The sequence below is a fragment of the Pelobates fuscus genome, chromosome 1, assembly GCF_036172605.1.
Source record: "Pelobates fuscus isolate aPelFus1 chromosome 1, aPelFus1.pri, whole genome shotgun sequence".
Taxonomy (NCBI): domain Eukaryota; kingdom Metazoa; phylum Chordata; class Amphibia; order Anura; family Pelobatidae; genus Pelobates; species Pelobates fuscus.
The window spans coordinates 276,831,852-276,855,621 of NC_086317.1; the positions used below are offsets into that span (position 1 = coordinate 276,831,852).

General features: G+C 35.5%; 1 protein-coding gene across 1 annotated transcript in view; it reads right to left on the bottom strand.

Moving 5' to 3' along the window:
* Positions 1-23,770, bottom strand: part of LOC134567660 (uncharacterized) — a 484,351-nt gene that overhangs the window by 222,085 nt on the left and 238,496 nt on the right. Inside the window, exons 66-75 of the mRNA XM_063426051.1 lie at positions 20,981-21,223; positions 19,868-20,014; positions 19,059-19,243; positions 16,395-16,945; positions 10,583-10,755; positions 10,334-10,492; positions 5,446-5,661; positions 3,947-4,166; positions 1,746-1,844; positions 505-690 (exon numbers count right to left, since the gene is read on the bottom strand). Coding sequence (XP_063282121.1) covers positions 505-690; positions 1,746-1,844; positions 3,947-4,166; positions 5,446-5,661; positions 10,334-10,492; positions 10,583-10,755; positions 16,395-16,945; positions 19,059-19,243; positions 19,868-20,014; positions 20,981-21,223 — 2,179 coding nt within the window. The remainder of the gene's footprint in view (positions 1-504; positions 691-1,745; positions 1,845-3,946; positions 4,167-5,445; positions 5,662-10,333; positions 10,493-10,582; positions 10,756-16,394; positions 16,946-19,058; positions 19,244-19,867; positions 20,015-20,980; positions 21,224-23,770) is intronic.

Sequence of the window (23,770 nt, forward strand, 5' to 3'; positions counted from 1 at the left end):
TCTAGTAGTCCACCATTTGTTGACGCTTTATAAATAATAGTAATAATAATAATATTTAACACATACTCCCACACACTCTGCAAATCCGCCAAACAATCACACTCAGCCAATCCCTCATACAATTACATTCACCCAAGACCGACACACAATCACACTCAGCCACCACACATTCAAACTTGTTTAACCAACAGATAATTCCAGCAGGCAATCCCACACATAATCACACTCAACTAAACACCGCGCAATCACACTTGGTCAATCACACATACAAGATGAAGAGGGCAAAGAGAAGGAGGGGCGAAGAGGTGGAGGGTAGGCTTTACTTGATTCTTGCACTAGTGCTTGTAATTTCTAGTTATAACCCTGCATTGTGCTACTAATATCATAGGAGAGTTAAGGTTTCATGTTATTTAAAGTAAGAAGAATTCCTGTTACATAAACTGATATGTAGTATATCAAATATGTTCCATATTCGCAGTCTATTAAGTGAATAACACAATTTACCCTTTGCTGTCCACGTCTGAAGAACTGATTTCTTCACAATTCTTGTTGAAAGAGCCTTTATGAAATCACCATATAACTCTTCAGTAATTATTGGTAAAAACTGATTTTGTAAAGAAAGTTCATTTAGGTGTGTTTCCTCTAGGTCATGATACCAATTGTCATTTTCCTTGAAACAACATTCTTCTCCTAAGGGAACAAAAAAACAAAACACAATGACATAATTCCACTTAGGGGTGTACTCACTTTTGTTGCCAACGATTTAGACATTAATGATTGTGTGTGAAGTTATTTTGAGGGAACAGCAGATTTACACTGTTATACAGGCTGCACACTCACTACTTTACATTGTAGCAGAGTGTCATTTCTTCAGTGTTGTCCCATGAAAAGATATAATAATATTTACAAAAGTGGTGTACTCACTATTGTGAGATAATATATATATATATGTGTGTGTGTGTGTGTGTGTGTGTGTGTGTGTTATATTGTTACGGTACTTATTAGTACTTTATTTGCTTGATTTGATTAATGAGGAATCTTTAGTCATAGTTTGGTGTAGCAGGTACGGTGTTTATTCTGCTCATGGCCAAACATTTTGTACCTTTTCCAGAGTATTGGCTAATTATAGGAAAAGGGTTTTTAGTTATTTATCAATTCCTTTTTTTATGTTGAATTTACCAAGGATCCATTAATGTACCAATAAATCTTCTTCATAATGACTAATTTTCCTTAAGCCCTTAAGGACGTCAGGATCTTCCATTTTGATTTTTTTTTATTTTTTTTTACTTCATTATTATTATAGGGAAAAAAACATATTTTTTTCAAAATTTTAATATTTTTTAGGTATACATATAGGATATTAAAATACAGCATTTTCAGTTCTTTAACTCATTATAAAATATGTATGTGTGCACTTAAAGAGAACCCTTATGATGAAAAAAAAACACAATTCTAGTTTTGTTTTAGTTTAGAAGTTGGAAATTTGCATCTGTCCTTATGATAATTTGCATCCTGCTTATGATAATGATACAATTCTTGCAATAGGATAGTGAGACTGTGATTGCATCACCATCATTATTGGAAGCCATTGTTGTGTCAGTAATTATTACAATCCTGATTGTAATCCACCCTTTAAATAGCAAATAGCAAAATCTCTTGAAAATGTAAAATTACATAAAACATTAAAAATTATGATTTATCTAACCTGGCAAATGTTCTTAACCATAAGGACAGATACTACGTACCACTATTTTCTTTTTGTTTCAACTTGCTATTCATATCTTTCTTCTCACTTTCCATGGGAGAATCACATGTAGATGTTAGAGAGAATTCTATTACGCGCCCTGGAAATAATTGATAAAATGTAAATAAAATGCATTTCTAAGATCTCACAGGTATCTCACAGGTATCATCACAAAATGATTAAACTTGTACATTTTGTTTCAGACAAATTGCAGCTCGTCTGAATTTAGACCAATTAGCTGTCGCCACAGCATCAAGTGCACATGTAACCAAGCAAATAACTTGTGCGATGGCTGGACATGTTCGTTTGATTCTGTATTTAAATTCCACTGTGACACATTAAAAAAATAAAAGAGATTACCCATTGGAAAAAATTACAATTGGTGGGTAGGGGACAGGTGGGGACAAGTGAGAAGTGACCAACAAAGGGAAAAAAGGAGCAGTAGTAAAACAAATATATATATATATATATATATATATATATTATTATTATTATTATTATTATTATTATTATTTTTACTGCTTTTTCCCTTTTCCCCTTTATTGGTTTCTTTCTTTCGCCTGAGGTGTAAACCAAATGTTGAAAAATGCACTTATCAGTGTACTGTAAAATATATACATAATATTTTGCATTTATTTAACATTAATAATTATTATATTTACTTACCGTATATACTCGTGTATAAGTCGATCTTGTGTATAAGTCGAGTGCAGTTTTGTGACCAACAATTGTGAAATATGCTATGCCTCGTGGATAAGTCGAGGGTAAAACTTGGGGCTATGAAATTCTGTGATTTTTAATATTATATACACACACAAACTCTGCATTACATTCACACACACACTCATACAAACACACACTCTGCATTATACACACACACACTCATGCAAACACACACTCTGCATTATATACACACACACACTCTGCATTATATACACACACACTCTGTGTGTATATAATGCAGAGTGTGTGTGTTTGTGTGAATGCAGAGTGTGTGTGTGTGTGTAGTGTGTGTGTGTAGTGTGTAGTGTGTGTGAACTGGGTGGGGGGAGGGTATTTTTATTATTTTAATTTTTTTTATTTTAATATTGTAATTTTTTTTAATATTATTATTATTATTTTGTATTATTTAATATTTTTTTTGTCCCCCCTCCCTGCTTGTTAACTAGGAGGGGGGCTATCTTAATCCCTGGAGGTCCAGTGGCATGGGCTGTGCAGGGAGGGGGGAGGGGGGATGTTAGGAAGCATTTACTTACCTTTCCTGCAGCTCCTGTCAGCTCCGTGCAGCTCTCCTGTCAGCTCCTAGTGTAAATCTCGCGGTCTGCGTGCTGCGCGGAGCGTTGCCAAGGTAACCTGTGGCAACGCTCTGACAGCCGTGGGTCTCGCGAGACTTACACTGGGTGCTGACAGGGGAGCTGCACGGAGCTGACAGGAGCTGTAGGAAAGGTAAGTAAACGCTTCCTGCCAGCCCCCCAACAGGACCGCCGGGCTTGTAATGAGCCCAGCGGTCCTGGTCTGTATTATGGCAATGTAAGTTTCCATAATACAGACAGTGATTCGAGTATAAGTCGAGTGGGGGTATTTCAGCACAAAAAATGTGCTGAAAAACTCGACTTATACTCGAGTATATATGGTATGTATTTCGCAGTACAATGATTAGCTAATGTATGCACCATTTTTATTTCAAAAATATCCCAAATAATGTTCCCCAATATTTTAAATTGACAATATTAGGACGACCTAAACTGTCAACTGAACCAGCGTTTGAGGAATTTTCATGCTATTCAGAAATCTAAAAATTCTCACCACCTGGTAATTAAATATAAAGTGATAGCATTGTGAGGACAGATAAATGTGTTTTCTGGTGACCCTAACAATGAAAAAAAGAAAACTTACTAATAAATAATAAGACATTTTGTTCTTTTAATTTGAACTAGGCTCACTCACTCAGCAGCTATGCAGACAGAAACTGTATAACAGTAGAAAGTTGAAAGAGGGTTAGGGTGCAAAGGGAGGCATATGCATAGGCTCAATATATAATATAAAATATATAGACCAACTTATTCATATTTTATAAGATAGATAAAAAAAATAACCTATTAATTATTTATTTGATAACATTAGTGAATAATCCATACATGTACTTTAAGCAAAGACACAATTTATTTATGATTAAAAATATTTTCTTTGAATTTGAGTTACCTTTGACTGGATCGATTGAATCTATCATTAATGGAAAGCCTTTTTCTTTCAAAGCCATTGGCCATTCTATAGTTAGCATGAGTTGTCGAAAATAGTGCTCATAAGCTCCCAGGTAAGATACTAATCCTGCTGCCATAGATGTAGTTCCTGGAACCCCACCGAGTCTTTCTGGAAGGGAGCTAACAACAGAAGCATATTTTCTTCTTTCATCCTCAAGAAGCTTCAAACAGATTAAAGAAAAAAAAAGTGAAACTGTCAAGAAATGTTATGTGACAAATTGTTGAAATATCTGATATCTTATTTTCCAAGCATTTACCTCTAAGCATTCTCCCCACTTATTAGGAATGTGTGAAATAAAAAGATTGCACCTTACACTTTTCAAAGATAGAAATATGCAATAATTTCAAACTATATCTACAGAGTGTGGGCAAGTTTGCGAGCTTCATTGCATTCCTGAAATAACCTTATAGAATTATGGGAACACTGTTTGAGTGCATGATTGACAGAGTGAATTGCTACACAGTGTCCTAAGATCCAACTTCTAATTATATGCTTACCCACATTCAGGACAATGAAGGAAGAGAGAAGAGAGTCCAGTAGTCCACTATTCCACAAACCTATACCTACACTCAGAACATTTAATGCTTCCCTTCCACCTGAGTCCAATAGTTGTCAGCTACAATCATATGCCTCCAGGGTTCAATTAAGTTATTCATATCACTGACAGTAGTGTATAGGAGGGACTGTGGTGATTTAGAGACACATTGACAGCTTTCAGCAGTTCAGTAACAGAGGACTGCGTTGCAAGTTGGGCTCACAGTAAAAAAAAAGAATACATGATGATATGATATGTAGTAAGGCGACCCATTATAATTTTGTTCTCAGTTATTTAGCTATTAAGAGAAGGAGGATGCAATCCTTAACACAAACATCCAAATGGTTTTCTATATAATTTGTATTAAAATGGGAAGAATTTGGTATGCAGAGAGCATGGAATTGCAAAGAATATTGGTGATAAAATAAAATAAATTATTATTCTACTTTAAGGAGGAAGAAATGCAAAACCATATCAATCCATTAGCTAATAAAGATGTATTTAAAATGCATACGCACAAAGGAAAAAGCTCTAGCGCCTTGTACTTAGTGAAACTGAAATACAAACCACAATTAAAATAAAGAACACATTAGTAAAAACTACCAGCGAGGATAAATATCTATATTTTATATTTAACAAAGTTTGTGTCATTCTCTCTTCCTTTACCTGCCATTGTTACATCTTTTATTTGTACGGTCTATACATAACATACTACATCTATTTATAAAGTTAATAAGTGGTTGCTGATATAATGAGGAAATAGAAGTTGATAACATTTGACCAATACTGTAAGATGTAGCATTAAGTGTTATATTAACTATAAATTGTGGTTCAGAGCTGTTTATTTTGTTTTGCACAAGTTGTGATTTTTTTTTTTAAATTATTATTTTGTTGTTGTACATACCTGTGCTATACTAGCGGCTTCTTCCAACTTGTGCCCAATTTCAATAGTTCTTTGTTGTTGCTTGTTTTTATGGACAGTAGCTTCTTCAAATCCTCTCTCGAGGTCACTTAATCTCAGAATAAGTGCCTTCTTTCTCTGTTGTAAAGTTGTCATTTTTTGTTCTGCTTCTTGTAAAGCAACAGTCATTTCGTCCACTTTGCTCTGTAAAGGCTTTACCTACAATACAAGGCTTAATCATATAAATTGCTCTCAAAGGTCAACAACCAATGTATGATGGCCACTTGAGCTAAAAGTTCTTTATGTGATGAATGGAAAGGCATGGTTCTAGTAAACTGTGATGTAATATATATCAGAAAGACAAATATATTATGTCTTTAATACATCCATAAAAGTATGTGCATCTTTCATTTCTCCATCTAGCAGCAAGCACTGCTGTTAAAGGTACTCTACTAAAGTATCCGGATGACAGACATTTGTTTTCCCAAGAAACATAACCATTATCCTTCCTACCTGTAAATAGTGTGGCTCTAGGTTTACGTGTATATTGACATTTCAAGCTTAATGAAATATCTTGACATGATTCTGAAGCTCTGCATTCAAAACATATCACAAGCCTATCCATTTTAAACAATTATCTATTTACCTAACCTTTGCTCAAAGAGTCAATCAGTTCCCTCCACCTAAGGAACATATTAATTAGGAGATATAAGCATATACATTCTTTGGAATGATGTCCAGGTTCCTATTCCCAGAGTTATTGGTTATTTTATTTATCAATAATTCTAATGAACTATTTTACAGAATTGTAAAATGTACAATTTGGTTAAAGTGACAATGGTTTTAAATCATAACCCTAAAAGGGACACATGTATTCAAGCAAGCTGTTATCTAGACATACTAAGATAGAAAGCTACAACTAAAAAAACATCATAAAGAGTAAAGTCATCTGTGTGGATATTTTAGCTTTTTTAACAGTTAAATGTTAGAAAGTGATTTTCATAATTAACAAACAATATAAACACACACACACACGAACACACACACACATGGGACAGACAATCATTTCTACAGGGAATAATGGAGATCATTGCTGTATTTCCATAAGTCAGAAAGTTTAACATAGATTGACAGAACCTTTAGTATAACCCAAGTCCAAAGCATCTCATTTGTTTTAAATCACACCCGGTGCATAAACGTCTCTTTCATTCTCAATTAACTGACGAGAAATGTATTTAGACAACTGATAGGAACTATCGGGAGAATTGATGATCACAGATTTGTGAATATTGAACAGCATTTCAATAATCTAGGCAGAGTAATCACTTGTAGCTGAAGCCCAATCCCTGACCCATTATACTCTCTAGCAATCACTCAGAGAAAGTTAAGTGATTCTGATTTATAACCTTAACCTCCAGGACCCAATACATTTGCTCTAACAGTGTGTAAATTCTACAAATGCAATTCTCTGTAACTCTAGAGAGCCAATTTAAGTCAACATTATGCATGAGCTGAGCATGCTGGAATTCTCACCTCTCTTATTTAACTCATTAAATTTACACTGAACATCTTGCAATTAAAATTTCACACATATTTCTTCTTATGATTGACATTTGGCCTTGATAAAAGAATATTTTAAATTGGTTTCTTTGAGCACATGCAAGTATGTCACATAAATTCATGAATTTGTTTTCTATTAGATAATACCATAATATGTGTATTAGCACTTTGAACATGATCGCCTTCAAATGCATATTATGACGTTAGATGTGCAAATCATTTAAGCATATTGCCTATTGTCAAATTACCCCACTTTTGGCAAGGGTTAATTGTATTCAATTATTTTCATATGAGTTACATCTGTATATTTATACGTTCATATTCCACTGGAGGATTAAATATAAGCATGGAGGAATGCTAGAACCAGATGTCTGGTTGCATCTCAAATATATATAAAGCCATGTCACCTACATAACCTTTATATTTATATATTTATATATTTTAATTGTGTGCCTTTAAAATGATAACATTTATAAATAATATATAATACAGATGGGATTTGATTGCATAAATGATGCAGTATTGGCATGCATTATTAAATGTATAGACCCCTACTGAAGGTGCACTGGCTTTGCACCGAAATGCGTATTGGACTGACATGTCTCATTTAGAACTCTGCACTCTATTGTACAATATGCATTCTTCACAATATTATTTTTTTCTATACTGCCCTTTTCAATTAGATTTACAGGGAGAGATGGTTAGTATGTAGCCTGACAGTGTTACACCACTGACAGCTGGAATTTGTATTTTCCTCCTGCCTCTTTTGCTCTTTACTCTAGGAACCTTTGTATAGCTCTTTTGGGACACATACTGATCAACTATTTATTTATTTTGTGGTCTGCTAGAGTTTTTAGGCCACGAATATATAATTATGCCCCCCTTCCCCTCCCCATTAAGGGCTATCTCCGTCTATATATTATGGATCTACGGGATTGTGTTATTGTTTAGCAGTATACACCATTTAGGAGACATTACCCATAGCCCACCCCTTTTAAATTCCTGTGTGTTTCACTATTATTTACTCCCTATTTCTTTTTGTGCAGGTGTGTTTAAATCAAAATTTTCTTTTTTGTAATGGGTGGACCACATAGGCAATACAGGAAAAAAGCCTGGAGATGCTCTACTTTTATTTAGACTTTTTCTTTGACTATTACTCACATTGCTACATGGGGATTGTGTCGGACAGTACCATAGGTGGATGCTACATTGTGTATATATATATATATATTTTACACTATTAAGCTAATGCTTACTTTTATTATTTAGTTATGTAGCTATTACCAGGTTGGACTAGTCCTTTTTAGGTAGTAGCCTATTTTCTCTTTGTTTACTGTATTATTAAATGTATTACAGCAGTGGTTTCACAAGATAAATGTGCATAACATGCATCTGACAATAAATAAGAAAAGACGAAGGATAGATAAATAATTAATCTGTTACTGTGAAATGGATCATTGACTTTAAATCACCCATGTAAATAAAATGTGAGTGATCTGCTATCTGAGAATTCTACCATTTTCCAATCTTCTGCACGGAAAGATTGCTTATTGAATAAGCTAGTGGAAAGCTGGTAGAATTTTAAACAGAGTAGGGATTGGTGCTTATAGTGTGTTTGTAGATGTGATTTACAAATGCATAAAAATATGCAATTCCAAAGGACTTCCTCTTTGATTATTGCAGCACAAATGACTTAGCATTTCCCTCTCCGCCTCTGACTTCAGTTTTTTGATTTTATATTGTTTGTTACCTTATGCAAAGTGTGTATGTTAGCCATCACCAATGGTACTAGACTGCCTTTAGGCACAGTCATATTTACATAGCTAGTAGAGCAGAAGCTCCAGGCTCATAATTTACGATAGGCCCCAAACAACTACAATACAAATGTCCATAATTTTTTCTTCTTTAATGTGAAAATGGCATCTATCAATAAAGTGGCTTGTTTTAATGTCATTGTTGCACAACCTCGAAGCTAGATGTGTGACATTGCTATTATAGAAAAGAGGACTAGTGGAAGCCTTGCTATATGCCACACTTAAGTCCATAAGTGCTGCCATGACAATGGACATTTACATTTTACTTCTGTCAATAAGTCCATAATTTGAGGCTCATGAAGTCCTCAATCCATCGCTGTTCATATGAATCATGATGGCCTGATATAGGTGCCTGAGCCTGCCTAAATGTTGTCACATTCCATATTCGATAGTAACAGAAATAATAAAATAAAAAGATAAGAAGAACACCCAGACTTGGTATTAGATCCTGTGAGAGAGTGCTTGCCACATCAACATTCCATTTCCTGCAAATTATGGCAGTTCAAATTATGAAACTGACCTCTGAATGGCAAAATGTAGGCAAAATAGCTATTAATTTCAAAACTTCTCCAACTTGTCTAACGCCACAGTTTGGCTATTTCAGCATAAATATGACCATTCGAAATTGTCACATTTGCTAAAATTTTGTGCATTATGAGCGACTCTACAAAGTTAGATGATGAAATGGATGTTGACTTCCTCAAATGTTAATTTGATCTCAATCTATTTTGTATACAACAGGGTTTAAATTTTTGGATTATAAATTAAGATAAGCAGCAATCTTAAGGACCTATGGTAACACAGATTCAATTTTCTATATGTAGAAACCAATACTGCTGCCCTGACGAGCAAGAAACAATTAAAGCAATGACATTAAACATACATTCAAATAATCATGCCCAATAAATAGAAAAACATAACCTAACCCCTGCTGCAATACTTGTGTGGGCTTCTCCCAAAGCACCATGGGCATAATTCTTCTAAAGACAAGCGCTTAACAATAAAAACATGTACTCACAGGCACCTCTACAAAATGATAACAAACATAATTGAAAAAAAGAAGGCCAATTTTGAGTATATAAGTAATAATAATTAGTAAACTGTCCACAGCTGTGTTTAAATGTGTGTCTCTAAGATTATCACCTGCTTGTAAAATACCATACTGCCATTGCTAATTATCTTCTCATAATTCTGTATTTTAAGGTCACAGGTATAAATAATGTTTTCAAAGAAAAACCTTATTTACATTAATCTCCTCAGAGAAACAAACCCCAACCAAACTGGGAATTGTGGAGAATTAACAGTTTGAGGCCAAAACAGTAGCGCTAGAAAAATAGCAGATTTTTGTTCCAAAATTACTAAATGTACTTACCATGTCAATTCTAAACAATTTATGGTTTAGTGAATAACTACATTTAATTGTTAAAGTGCTGGAATCATAATGACTGACCGATTGTCATGAACATTAAAGATGGAATGGATGTAGAACAATAATATGAAAGACATTGAATATTTACCTTGGAGGCCAATATCCTGTAATATCGTACTGCACCTTGGAGCCATCTAAGAAGACTACTTGCTGCCAAGTTGCCTCCCGACTTTCTCTCCATGTTCTCAGGTGTAAACTGTGACTTCTTTAAATTTGACTCTAGGAGTTCTAATGTGGACTGTGGCAACTAGAATTTAGCAAAGCAAGATCTTATTAAATGGCGAGTTATCAGAAGAGACACATTTATATTGCAATATATGCATCTCATATTTCTCACCTTTGCATTGCTGAAATTTATTAGCTCATTCATAAAACGGTCAATGTTGGCCATCTGCCTCTTTGCTCCCCTTGCCCAAGTCAGGTCTGTGTTAGGGGATTTCAGTATTATAATGACAGAAGCCATAAGTTCTTCAATATCCACATCAGGTTTTTGCATAGCACGCAGCTCACCTATTGTTAATGTGAAATTGTCAAACTTAATTTTGATGAGCATTAAAAACATGAAGCCTTATTAATGAAGAAAAGTTAATGCATGTCTCGGCTTAATATGAATAAGTCATCCATCATATTACCTCCTGTATTCAACATTACAGAAGAAAAAAACATTTCCATATCAACTAATCTTTGTGTTAACACGACAAATCTACACCATTGTAAATAGAGATAATTATTTACTGCTATTGTCAGTTCTCATTAGGCAAAAACCTATACATGGTTTTTTTTTCTCTAGTGAGTTTATTAAGTGCATTTATTTCTGACTTAAACGGTGTAGGTGACAAACATTTCCTGGAGTTTCCTCATTAACTCAGAGGAAGATCATTATAAAGCAATGCTGGTCTCAATGAGCACAAAGTTATCACAATTCTGCAGTTGCTATGGCATTGTGCACATTCTTGAACCAACACCATATTTCAATGAGTTTCCTAAGAGTGAAAGAAAAATCCTGACATGTATTTACAAAAAACATTCCCTTTGTTGTCTGAATGAAATGACTGTTTTCAGTTTTCAAATGTGGAAGAACAGTCAGATACGTTTGGGGTTTACTGGAGTTGTGGTGAGCAACAAATCTATGTCAATACACCCTAAATCAACTCACCACAATATATACGTGAGTAGCCATTAATATGTTCCATGGTTATTTTGACAGTTTGATTTGATATGGGCATGAAGATAAGCAATCACCAACCACAACACACTCTCTATAGCAGGCTTCCCCAAACTCTGGCCCTCCAGATGTTGCTGAACTACAACTCCCATGATTCTCAGCATATTTCATTCATAGAATCATGGGAGTTGTAGTTCAGCAACAGCTGGAGGGCCGGAGTTTGGGGAAGCCTGCTCTATAGGAATAAATTCGAGCTCCGAAGCATTTAATTGAAATATGTGTTGATTAATTGAAAGCAATCAGTAGAAGCTGTGCACTGTTTAATGAAAGTGATTCTTTTATTTACACCTTCATATGGATAAACAAGTTTTGGTCACCAGTTAGGTTTTGTTTACTCTTGTTGTACAGCTGCATCTTTGGGGCTATATCTAAGCAATCACGCAACAAGTAAATTAAAATTACAATTTGGAAAACATGTTCTATCTGTTGTCATGGTGATAGCATGTGAAAATTTTTTCATAAATGTTATAATTCGATAAAATGCAGTGTTCACCTAATTAAAGGAACACTCCAAGAACAATAACCACTACAGCAAATGTAAGGAGTCAATCCAGTTTGACTTCTTAGCTGGGTTTGCCGGATGCCGCTGAACACCTCCTGTCTGCCAGAAGCTCTCTACATTGAACAAAGCCCAGCTGTGCATGGGTTAGTTCATTGGCTGAGAGCAAGCAGCTAACTCTGCCCTGCAGAGGTCTTAGCTCAAGAGAGCTATTGGAAACTCTTAAGCAGGCAGACAGGTGGTGTAGATTGGCATCTGGTGCAATACAGTTAAGAAAGTCAAACCATTACTAAACAGGCAAAACTAATACAGAGAGGGCACTAATGCAAGGAATATTTAGGACCCCCTGTAGCGCAATCGTGGTCAAAAGGTAGATCTTTAACTGTCATACAGCACCCACATTGCGTTTTCAGCTGGGAATTTACCATATGCCCATTTTTGCAGGGCTGTGTTTGTGAGCAGTGTCTTTCTATATAACTTGTTTTTGTTTGGAGTATGTGTGTGTGTGTGAATTTGTGAATATAGGTGTGTATTTGTATGCATCTGAATACAGTTTGTCTTTGTATACAGTACTGGCATTAAAATGTAGAGATGAATTTGTGTGTAATGTTGCTGATTAAATGTAGGGGTGTATTTTTGTATGTAGTGTTGGTGTTGAATGCAGGGTGTATTTGTGTGTGGTGTTGCTGTTTGATAGTAGTGTATCTGTAAGTAGTGTTCGGGTTTACAATGCAGGGGTGTGTGTGTAGATGTGCAAAGTTGACAGTGTGACTTATAGGATGGGTTACAGCTCTGAAATAAAGATTGGTAGCTAGTGCACACAGAAGTATACATAGAAGAGAATAGTTCAATACTCTTTTTTTAAGTGTAACAGAGCACAATAAATCACAAATTATACTCAAGGATGTTTTTAAAGATTACTGATTTACAAGCTCATACTGAATCCTTGTATATAAATAATGCAGAGAAGCAAAACATATTGGTATAAACAAGTATAAACATAAGTGTTCATTCCTAACAATTGCACTGCGCTATAAATGCAGCCAGATCATTATTTGAGCATTATGAACAGATTAATCAAATATGCATACTAACATAGATTAGATTATGCAACATGATGAAAAAGTGCCAGTGTTTATATTATTAAAAATTAAAGAGAGCATATATTATAGCCTTTGTGTTCTATTTTTTGTATTTCTTTGTATTTTCATTCTCTCCCTCTCCTCTGGCACATTTTCTCCCTTCAAATATGCAACCATAACCCTGATTCTGAAAAAGCCCAACCTTAACCCTAATTCCCCATGCAACTATCACCCTATCTTGCTACTGCTGTTTGTCTCCAAGATCCTTGAGAGAGTTGTGTATGCGAGATTGACAGACTTCCTCGAATCCAACTCTCTGGTTGACCCGCTTCAATCTGAATTCCGCACTGTCACTCTGTTGAAACAGCAGTGACCAAAGTATACAATGATCTTATCACTGATAAATCCCATGGCCATTACTCTATCCTAATTCTTCTCGACCTTTCTGCTGCTTTTGATGCTGTTGATCATCAACAGCTTCTTCTCATCCTCCGTAATCTCGGTCTATGATTTACTGCTCTCTCCTGGTGCTCTCTCTACCTCTCCCAGCGCTCATTGAGTGTTTTTTTTATCTGGATCTTCTCCCCAATCCCTCTCTGTTAGTGTTCTCTAAGGGTCTGTTCTTGGTCCCCTATTGTTCTCAATCTACACTGAACCCCTTTGTAAATTCATCAGCTCCTTCAGCTTCCGGGATCATTTTTACGCAGATGACATGCAAATTTATCTATCCTCCCCTGATTTCTCACCACCCCTCTTGACTTATGTCTCTGACTGCCTCTGCTTGTAATGAAAATATACCCCAACACGCAGGATTCAACTCAACAGAAGACAACACAGAGGGGAGATACGTCTACCGAACCTTAGAATGGCCGGACTTGACGTATATGAGAAGAGTACAGAGTCAGGAGCGATCCGAGGTCAAGGGAAAAAAGAGACAGCGTAAACTAGGACTAGTCGGGGTCTGGTACACAGAAAACAGCAAGCCGGCAAACAGAACAGATAAGGATAAAGAGATAACATAGTCAGAAACAAAGCCAAGGTCAAGTACGAAGGAACACAACCGAACACAACAAGCGCTAAAGGGAACTGAAACAGAAACCACGATAGGGCAAGGAACTAAGGCAAAAGGTGAGTATATATACCTTAACATCTATTTTGATTGGCCCCTGTCATATCCATGCGCCCAAAATGTAAGTGTATGGGGAGTGTGGCATGACAGGGACCAATGGGAGGCCTTTTCCAATTTAGGCTCCCACTGTCCCTTTAAGAGCGCGCCCGAGACACGCGGCGCGCTCTTAGAGTCAGGCGGGACACGTGACCGCTTCTCGCGGTCACTGCCCGCCTTCCTGTTACAGCCGTCGGATGAGCCGCGCGCGGCTCGTGCAGCAGCAGGACCGCGCGCGGCTTGAACAAAGGACCCCGGCCAGCCCCTGGAAAGGGTAAGTACCGCTACACTGCTATTTCCAACTGGATTGCTGCTCATTTCCTTAAACTGAACCTGTCCAAAACAGAATTTCTGGTCTTCCCTCCTTCAAGTGTTGCTACTCCCTTGTCTGTGTCCCTCCAAGTCAATGGCGCTACCATCCGCTCTACCTCTAAGGCTCACTGCCTAGGTGTTCTCTTTGACTCCGACCTCTCCTTCACCCTTCATGTCCAATCAATTGCCAAATCTTGCCACTTCCATCTCATAAACATTGTGCGCATCCGACCCTTTTTAACACCTGATACGGCAAAGGTGCTTGTCCATGCCGCTGTCCCCTCTCGCCTTGACTACTGTAATCTGCTTCTTAGTGGTCTTGCGTGTTCCCCACTTGCCCCGTTACAGTCTATAATGATTGCGGTGGTGAGGTTCATCTTCCTGTCCGCCCGCACCTCTCACACCTTCTCACCCCATTGTCAGTAGCTACATTGTCTTCCCGTAAGATATAGGACTCAATTTAAAATCCTGATACTTGTTTACAAATCTCTACACAATGCTGCTCCGACCTATCCTCACTAATCCACAAATATATCCTGTCTAGGCCCCTACACTCTGCCGGAGACCTACGTCTAACCTCTGTTCGTACTCCAACCTCTGATGCTCGCCTTAAAGACTTCTCTAGGGCTGCACCGTTCCTATGGAACGTTCTTTCCCTCTCTGTTAAACTTTCACCCAATCCTCCTTAAAAAAGTCTTTGAAAACTTACTTCTTTAGAAAAGCATATCAATTAAACTGTGAGCAGCTTTCCCTCCCCGCACCCTGATTCCTCTCCTGAAACTGTCATCAAAACAAAACACTAAGCCCTCAATGAATACTATCCTAGCAACCTACTTTTCTACCATACCCTTACCTCTTTGTGTCACTATACCCCACTCCCTGTAGCATGTAAGTTCATTGAGCAGGGCCCTCAATCCCTCTGTTCTTGTGCATCCAACTTGTCTGGTTACAAATACATGTCTGTTAGTCCACCCATTGTGCAGCGCTATGGAACTTGTTGGCGCTTTATAAATAATAATAACAGTAATTTTGCATTGCATCTCATGGCTTCACTTAGTTCTATGGGGGTAGCCAAAACTCTTTTTCAGAATTATAGTTTATATGACTAAAAACATGCTGATAATCAAGAGCTAGTGTGGCTTCATAAATCCTGAAACCATGAGCAAGCACAGGGCATCTAAAAATGCACCCTAGGATTATTTCAGACCTTCAGGTTGTGCATGATTTAAGCAGATAAGTTGTTATTTTGACCAAATAATGGCTGTCCTAACAGATTAAGGGTTGGCCAGGAGATGCACTAAAAAGAGTTACAGGATAAAACTTACCAGGAAAGGTTAAAAGATCTTAACATGTATAGCTTGGAGGAAAGACGAGACAGGGGGGGTATGATAGAAAAATTTAAATACATAAAGGGAATCAACACAGTAAAGGAGGAGACTATATTTAAAAGAAGAAAAACTACCACAACAAGAGGACATAGTCTTGAATTAGAGGGGCAAAGGTTTAAAAATAATATCAGGAAGTATTACATTACTGAGAGGGTAGTGGATGCATGGAATAGCCTTCCAGCTGAAGTGGCAGAGGTTAACACAGTAAAGAAGTTTCAGCTTGCATGGGATAGGCATAAGACTATCCTAACTATAAGATAAGGCCAGGGACTAATGGAAGTATTTAGAAAATTGGGCAGACTAGATGGGCCAAATGGTTCTTATTTGCCGTCACATTCTATGTTTCTATGTTTCTATTACGTTTGCCTGTATTTCACACTCTGCTTCTTATTTTATTAATCTAGTGTATTTTGTCCTTAAGATTTATGCGAAATGAAAATTTACATTTCATATAATAAAAAATAAAAAAATCACTCACCTAGAGCCCTTACATCCATATGACGCACTAGCTCATTGATATTTTCTATGATAGTGGAACATTTATATTGTGCTTTCTCATATGCAATCTGATATTCAGGAAGCAGCGCTCTGAACTTTTTGATTTTTTGTAACTGTTGGTAGATAACATGGATCTTCTGTTCCACCACAGCTTTGTCCTGTGCAATCTGATGCAATATTTTCAAAGTTCCCTCCTTATGTTCTTCAAGAACAGTCTTCTGGTGTAAAAGATCACCTGTCAACTTTTCATGAGACTTCAGCTTCTCCTCAATGTGGCCAAGAGTTTCCTTGGCCAGCTCATGATTTTTGCCAATGAGGTCATATTGTTCTTTAGCAAGGACTGTAAAACATCTCACAAAGTTTTCGAATGTTGTATTGGTGATGTTGCCATGTGTTCCTCTTGTGGTTTTGTCATGATTGGCAATAGAAAGATGCATGGAGGATAAGAGGTGGCAAATGTTTTCTTTCTCTTCTTTGGTCAACATTTCTAATTCTCGAATGTAATAACTTGCGTGTTCTACTAGGTATTCACTAAGGTAAAATAAATACATAATGACAGAATTACTTTTTTTAACAGCAACTAAATTCTATAGGCTGTCAATTTCATCTTGGTAAAGTGCATTTATTTGTAAGCAATGGAATTATTTAATAGGAGGAGACCATATTTAAAAGAAGAAAAGCTACCACAACAAGAGGACATAGTCTTAAATTAGAGGGGCAAAGGTTTAAAAATAATATCAGGAAGTATTACTTTACTGAGAGGGTAGTGGATGCATGGAATAGCCTTCCAGCTGAAGTGGTAGAGGTTAACAGAGTAAAGGAGTTTAAGCATGCGTGGAATAGGCATAAGGCTATCCTAACTATAAGATAATGCCAGGGACTAATGAAAGTATTTAGAAAATTGGGCAGACTAGATGGGCCGAATGGTTCTTATCTGCCGTCACATTCTATGCTTCTATGTTTCTAATATGAAAAATTAGTTGAGGAAACTCAACTGCTGCTGCTTACAGTTATGTTTAGTCAGCTTGAATCTGGAACCCTGCATGGGGCTTACCAAACTACCTTTCTCAAGATATCTTCTCTAAAACCAGCCTCCGTCTGCCTGTATAGTTGCCTTTTCAAAGCTCTAAGGCAATCATATTGGTTAAGAAAATACTTAGTAATCTTAGTTATTCAGACATTTGCCATTTCACTGCCTATTCATAAGCATCTAGCATCTTGATATTTTAAAATGTGTTTATGATAAATATCAGATAAATGTTTGGACTCCATAATTTCAAGGCTGCATTTTAATTAAACATTTCAAGTCCTATTAAGAATGGCATTTTTATGTTTTACTTAAGTTCAGAAAGTAGGCAGAGCAACATACATTATCTATGAAGCTCCTAAATTGATTCTAACTGCCTGCCTTTTCTTAAAATTCAGATTACTCACTGGCCATTAGTGGCAGAATTATTTACTGTGAATCTCTGGGAATTAAAAGTGAATTTAACATTTTAGGGCACACTAACTGGAAAAAAAAATATCTAATTCAGCTTTGTTTTCCATTTGGCTAAACATTGAAATTCTCTTTTAATTCCCAGCAATTCACAGTTTAGTGAATAATCTAGAGTGAGATTATAAATCAATAAAATACAGGATTCCAGTGCTTAATTTTGGAAATATTGTTTTGTATCTTAGATAAATTTATATTTATCTCCATGGATTTTTTTCATGAATATAGGCCCTAGCTCAAGGCAACAACTCTGTTAATGCATTACCGCAGCTTTTGCATTTTATTATTTTTGACATTTCTTATTTGTTTATTTAGACGACATATTTAGATGATTGTTATGCATCGCTTTCCAGCAAAGTAGTACTGGTTGCCCCTATGAGTTTTGGAGTGGCATTACTTTGTTAAAATTGTTGTTGTGAATAAGATAAAAGTCTACTGTTTTTGGGATTTATAAAGGTATAAAACATCAATGTACTTTTGAAATGGCACCAGCTATGAAAGTTAATGTAAATTAACTAATATTTTATGATAAGGAAGAAAATGTAGTAACAGTGTTATTCTGAAATACCATGGAGATATGAATACAAATAAATTATATTCAGAGAGCAATCTGCAGGAATATTGCTTGCTATATCTGCTCAATTTTTAGAACATTAAAAAAAAAAAATGAATGGTGCATTGACCTTTCAAATATGCTCACCCTATTGTAACTATAATCGGTGACTTTTACCACTATAAACCCTAGTAATCTAATGGGATTTTTACTGTAGAGAAAAAAGTTTTGCCCACTGCAAAATCATGTTTGGATGTCAACAAAAGGTAAAGGGAAGACTACAACCAGTATATGGTTTCTTACAGATATGTCACATAGATCCTTTAAAATAACTGAAAATTGTCACTTGATTTTTGTTTTCAATTCCATTTTGTATTACCTGACTGTTCCTTTAACCCCTTAAGGACACATGACATGTGTGACATGTCATGATTCCCTTTTATTCCAGAAGTTTGGTCCTTAAGGGGTTAAACATATTAAGACACTGTAGAAAAGAAGCTTTGTGCAGTTGTCGGTTGATCTGATCTGCACTATATCCCTTTCCATATCTAGGTTATTCAATGTAAATATATCCATGAGCTTTAGACTTGGCTTACCGTGACCATTTAGGAATAAAATAAACATTTACAGCATCAATAAGTGAACGGAATTCAAGGCACCACTTGCGAAAGACAGGTCCCGTGCTGCTCTGAATGAGAAGCCAGCGGATGTTCTGCTGAATAGCTTCAAGGAAAAGTTTCCATGCATTCTCTTTAGAGTAGGTTAGTCCAGCATTGGTTACCTGAAAAATTTAACAGATCAGTCAAGTATTAGGTAAAGGTTTACATTGAAACCTCAATAAAAGCTGCTAATTACGTAAATTGTTTTAAGGAAAATGTGTACAGGAAACAAATGTCTACTAATAGAATTGATTTAGTCAGAGTTTCAGAGCAGTAGAGTGAACTATTGTGGAAACCCCTAACTAATATATATCAGTTGTTTTTTTTGTTTTTTGTTTTTTGTTCTATATATATATATATGCATATATATATATATATATATATATATATATATATATATATATATATCTGTATTTTATAATTTTTCTATGGGCCTAGCCTACCTTGGTATGAGACATCTATCTGAGAGCTAAGACAAGATGCTGTTGAAATAAACGTAAATTTAATCAATTATTTTTTGTTCAGGCAGTAATTACTATTTTAAGTATATCTTGAACCCCTATTGGTTGTGCAAAAATTGAGTTTACAATTATATTTTAGCATATAATTATGTATTTCAAGTCACCTCACGCTGAACCTTGTCTGCTATATAATTTCCTAATTGTTGTGGCTCACAGGTGTTCCCTTTCACCTTAGTGACAATGCGGCTTTGTTTCAGAATTTCGGATTACATCATTACAACATACCTCGTTTCTCATGGCATTTGCTATAGTTGCTTGTTGTTCAGATGTGAAGAGATGGGACACTGATCCAAAAACAACAAACTCTGTCATATGAACCAACACTGTAGAATCTATTTCTTCTTCTGAAAGCAAAAGCAATGTTCTCTGGCCCTGTAAAAATGTTATACAGCATGTAATACTATATTAATTAACCACTATTTTAGAAGATACTTATGTGGGAGAGTAGGAGTTAATGTATATATATCAATACTCATAATCATCAGGAAGTAGTAGGTTTAATTAATACATAATTTAAAACCACACAGCACCATACTCTACAAAGAATTATAAATATGAAAAAAAAAATACAAGGGGGGGGGGGGAAGTGAATATTATCTACTCTGTCATTAAGTTAATGGTTTCAGAAAGCACTGCAATCAATGCCCATATAGAAGGCCTCATTTATATGAACTGTTTGGATGGACAAAAAGCCTAAAAATATATATAGCTAGACCATATTGTTCCCTTATTGATTAAGAATAAGTCTAAGATTATTTAGCTCTCCACTGGGTTAACGAGAGTGGGTCTTTCTATCACTCAGTTAACCTATTCAATCTTTGTATTTTAAAAAAAATGTCTGCTTGTAATGGTTTCATTCAAGTGGGACGCACCACACACATTGCTGGATTTTCAAACCTATATTTCCACCCAACGAAAGACAGTTGTGGCAAATCTTATCAAAGCCCCAAGTGATATTTCAACCCTCCTTTTTGAAATAGCAACTTTTCAATTTTTCTCTTGGAAGTATCAGTAACAGTGAACTCCTCCGTTCTGCCTTTTGATTTGATCGATATAGAGGTCTTAAAATTCCAGCAGAGTGTAAGGGACATTTATGTGCAATATTTTGGGTATGAGATAGAGTCCAAGCACTGCAATATCTATGGTAAATTTGGAATGTTGATGCTGTGTGTATCTCTAGGATAGAACATATAAACAATGAAATATTTGCCCATAACACATTGAATGAAAAAAAAGAAGCTTCTAATGGTGGATTGCATGTTAAAATTGTTAAATGTTTTTACCATGGTTTTAATCTTGAAGTAACAAAAAAAAAAACTATCTCATTAACTTACTCACCTTCAGTCCTGCTTTTACATAGCAGTCTACCAGCTGAGACTTGAAGTGCCTGGCTCTTGGCTCATGTTTGTCTGCTTTATTGTATGATCCGAGTTGAACCACACTGAATCCAGAAAGGTGTGCTGCCAGCCGGGCTAGAGAAATGGTGGATCTGACACAACCCTCTCCACACAGCATTGTATGTGCACTCCCACGAGGGCTCCGTAAATTTCGAGTTAAGCGGCACAACAGTTCTACAGCAGACTGAGGATATCAAAAATAAAAGTGCATAACAAAAATTACTATTTAGAAATGCTTTGAGAAACACACAAGTGTCTCTATTCACAAAACTGGAAATTTAAGAGAATTGACAATGAAACTGAAAACTGTAGGAAAACAGATTTTTTTGAATTCTTCAAAATGGGACCCAAAATCTACAATTCTCTCATCAATTCTCCACAATTTTTCCTTTAGTAAAGAAAACCAGTGTTTTTTCAATGTTGATTACAATGTTTTTACTGTGAATATACAACTTTACATGTTTTAAATGTATTTCTGTGTGTATAAATACATATTTTATTTGTTGCTACAGAAGGATATATTCATAATGATGTACTCATTATAAGCATAATTAACACCTATTTCACTGATAAAAAATAATAATTGGCATATGAAACCCACAGTACATATGCTTTTCTTTAATAAAATCTGGAAAACATAAATATCTGTTACAATTTCAAAATATTATGTAAATAATGATGTTATTTTTTAACGCAACCTTTAAATATGCTTCAGTTTGTCACACTATAACAACATAAAATCAATTTTCTTTTATCAGTTGATTCTACAGAGTGTACGTATTTGCTAAAGAGGTTTACTCATCAGTATAATATTTGCCATGGATATAGAGCTAAAAATTGAAATCTACACTGATTTCTAGGTCTCTTTATCTTGAATATTATATATGTTGGCTTTTGATCACGTATGACCAGTAGCTTGAGTGATACATTTCCTTAAAGTTATAAGAAACTTTGAATTTATTTTCTTCATTGATAAACCCACAATCAGCAATAATGTATTAAATGTCTTATGAAAATTGTATTAGTGCTCATTTTCTCAGTTAGGCACTTATAAAGTGTGCAAAGATTTTCTAATTGTTGCTTTGTAAATCCCCCCTTCCGCCTTTTCCCTGGTGTCATTTTCACTCTGTAGGGATATGATTTGCTCAGCCTTGGTTCTTTCTAACCTGTCCTTCTGAATTTCTGAAAGATTGTAAATACTGACCTTTCCTAGCTCCCCCACACACAGTGGAGTACCTTTGTAGGTCAAATGCAGGTGTTCATTGTAGCAACCTATGAGATGGAGGTGGGGGATCTAAGCAAACTGCTAAGATTCTTTGTAGGCTGTAATAGCAATCTGCAATGCTCTCTATTATTTAGTGTAAGTTTACTTACTAGATGAAATATTAAAATGTAATCTAGTCTCTGAAACTTTTAAACATATTAATACTTATTTATTACTACATTTGTAAAACAAATCACCGATAGACATTTAATGGGGAAATACTGAACATAAGTTATTTTTCTTAAGTGGAGCTCTCCATTTTTTCACCAACAAATATGACCAGCAATTACCAAAATTAATGAATATTAATATACATTTCCAATATTGATAATAGCTGTATAGAATATTTATTTATATTTCAAATGTGCCATTTTCTTGCAAAGGTTATAGAAGACAACCTCCTCCGATAGGTAATTACATGTAAAAGTGAAGCATCTTACTTTTTTATTATTATTAATAATGTAGGGTTCAGAGGTACAGAGTGTGTTTTTTGCAGCATTATGTGACTAGAAGCTTGAGGACACCTGGCTACATGGCTGGAGAGGAAGGACTGACTTATTCTAAAACTAATAGATAATAGTATTTGTTTAATGTTTACTAAGTTTATATTCCCATTAGCTTCAAGTTTGGATTTGCACAGCCTAAAATATGCTGAAAATATAAAATGTTCTATTATTCCATTTACATTGTATTTGAACTCAGATGAGTGCATGCAAAAAAATGCACTCATCTGAGTTCATGCACAACCAGCATGCACGAACAAGAGCAGAAGATTTGGTAAATTTATTTCTACTTACCCTTACTTCTCACCGCATGAAATAATTGCATATGACCAGTAGCTTGAGTGATACATTTCCTTAAAGTTATAAGAAACTTTGAATTTATTTTCTTCATTGATAAACCCACAATCAGCAATAATGTATTAAATGTCTTATGAAAATTGTATTAGTGCTCATTTTCTCAGTTAGGCACTTATAAAGTGTGCAAAGATTTTCTAATTGTTGCTTTGTAAATCCCCCCTTCCGCCTTTTCCCTGGTGTCATTTTCACTCTGTAGGGATATGATTTGCTCAGCCTTGGTTCTTTCTAACCTGTCCTTCTGAATTTCTGAAAGATTGTAAATACTGACCTTTCCTAGCTCCCCCACACACAGTGGAGTACCTTTGTAGGTCAAATGCAGGTGTTCATTGTAGCAACCTATGAGATGGAGGTGGGGGATCTAAGCAAACTGCTAAGATTCTTTGTAGGCTGTAATAGCAATCTGCAATGCTCTCTATTATTTAGTGTAAGTTTACTTACTAGATGAAATATTAAAATGTAATCTAGTCTCTGAAACTTTTAAACATATTAATACTTATTTATTACTACATTTGTAAAACAAATCACCGATAGACATTTAATGGGGAAATACTGAACATAAGTTATTTTTCTTAAGTGGAGCTCTCCATTTTTTCACCAACAAATATGA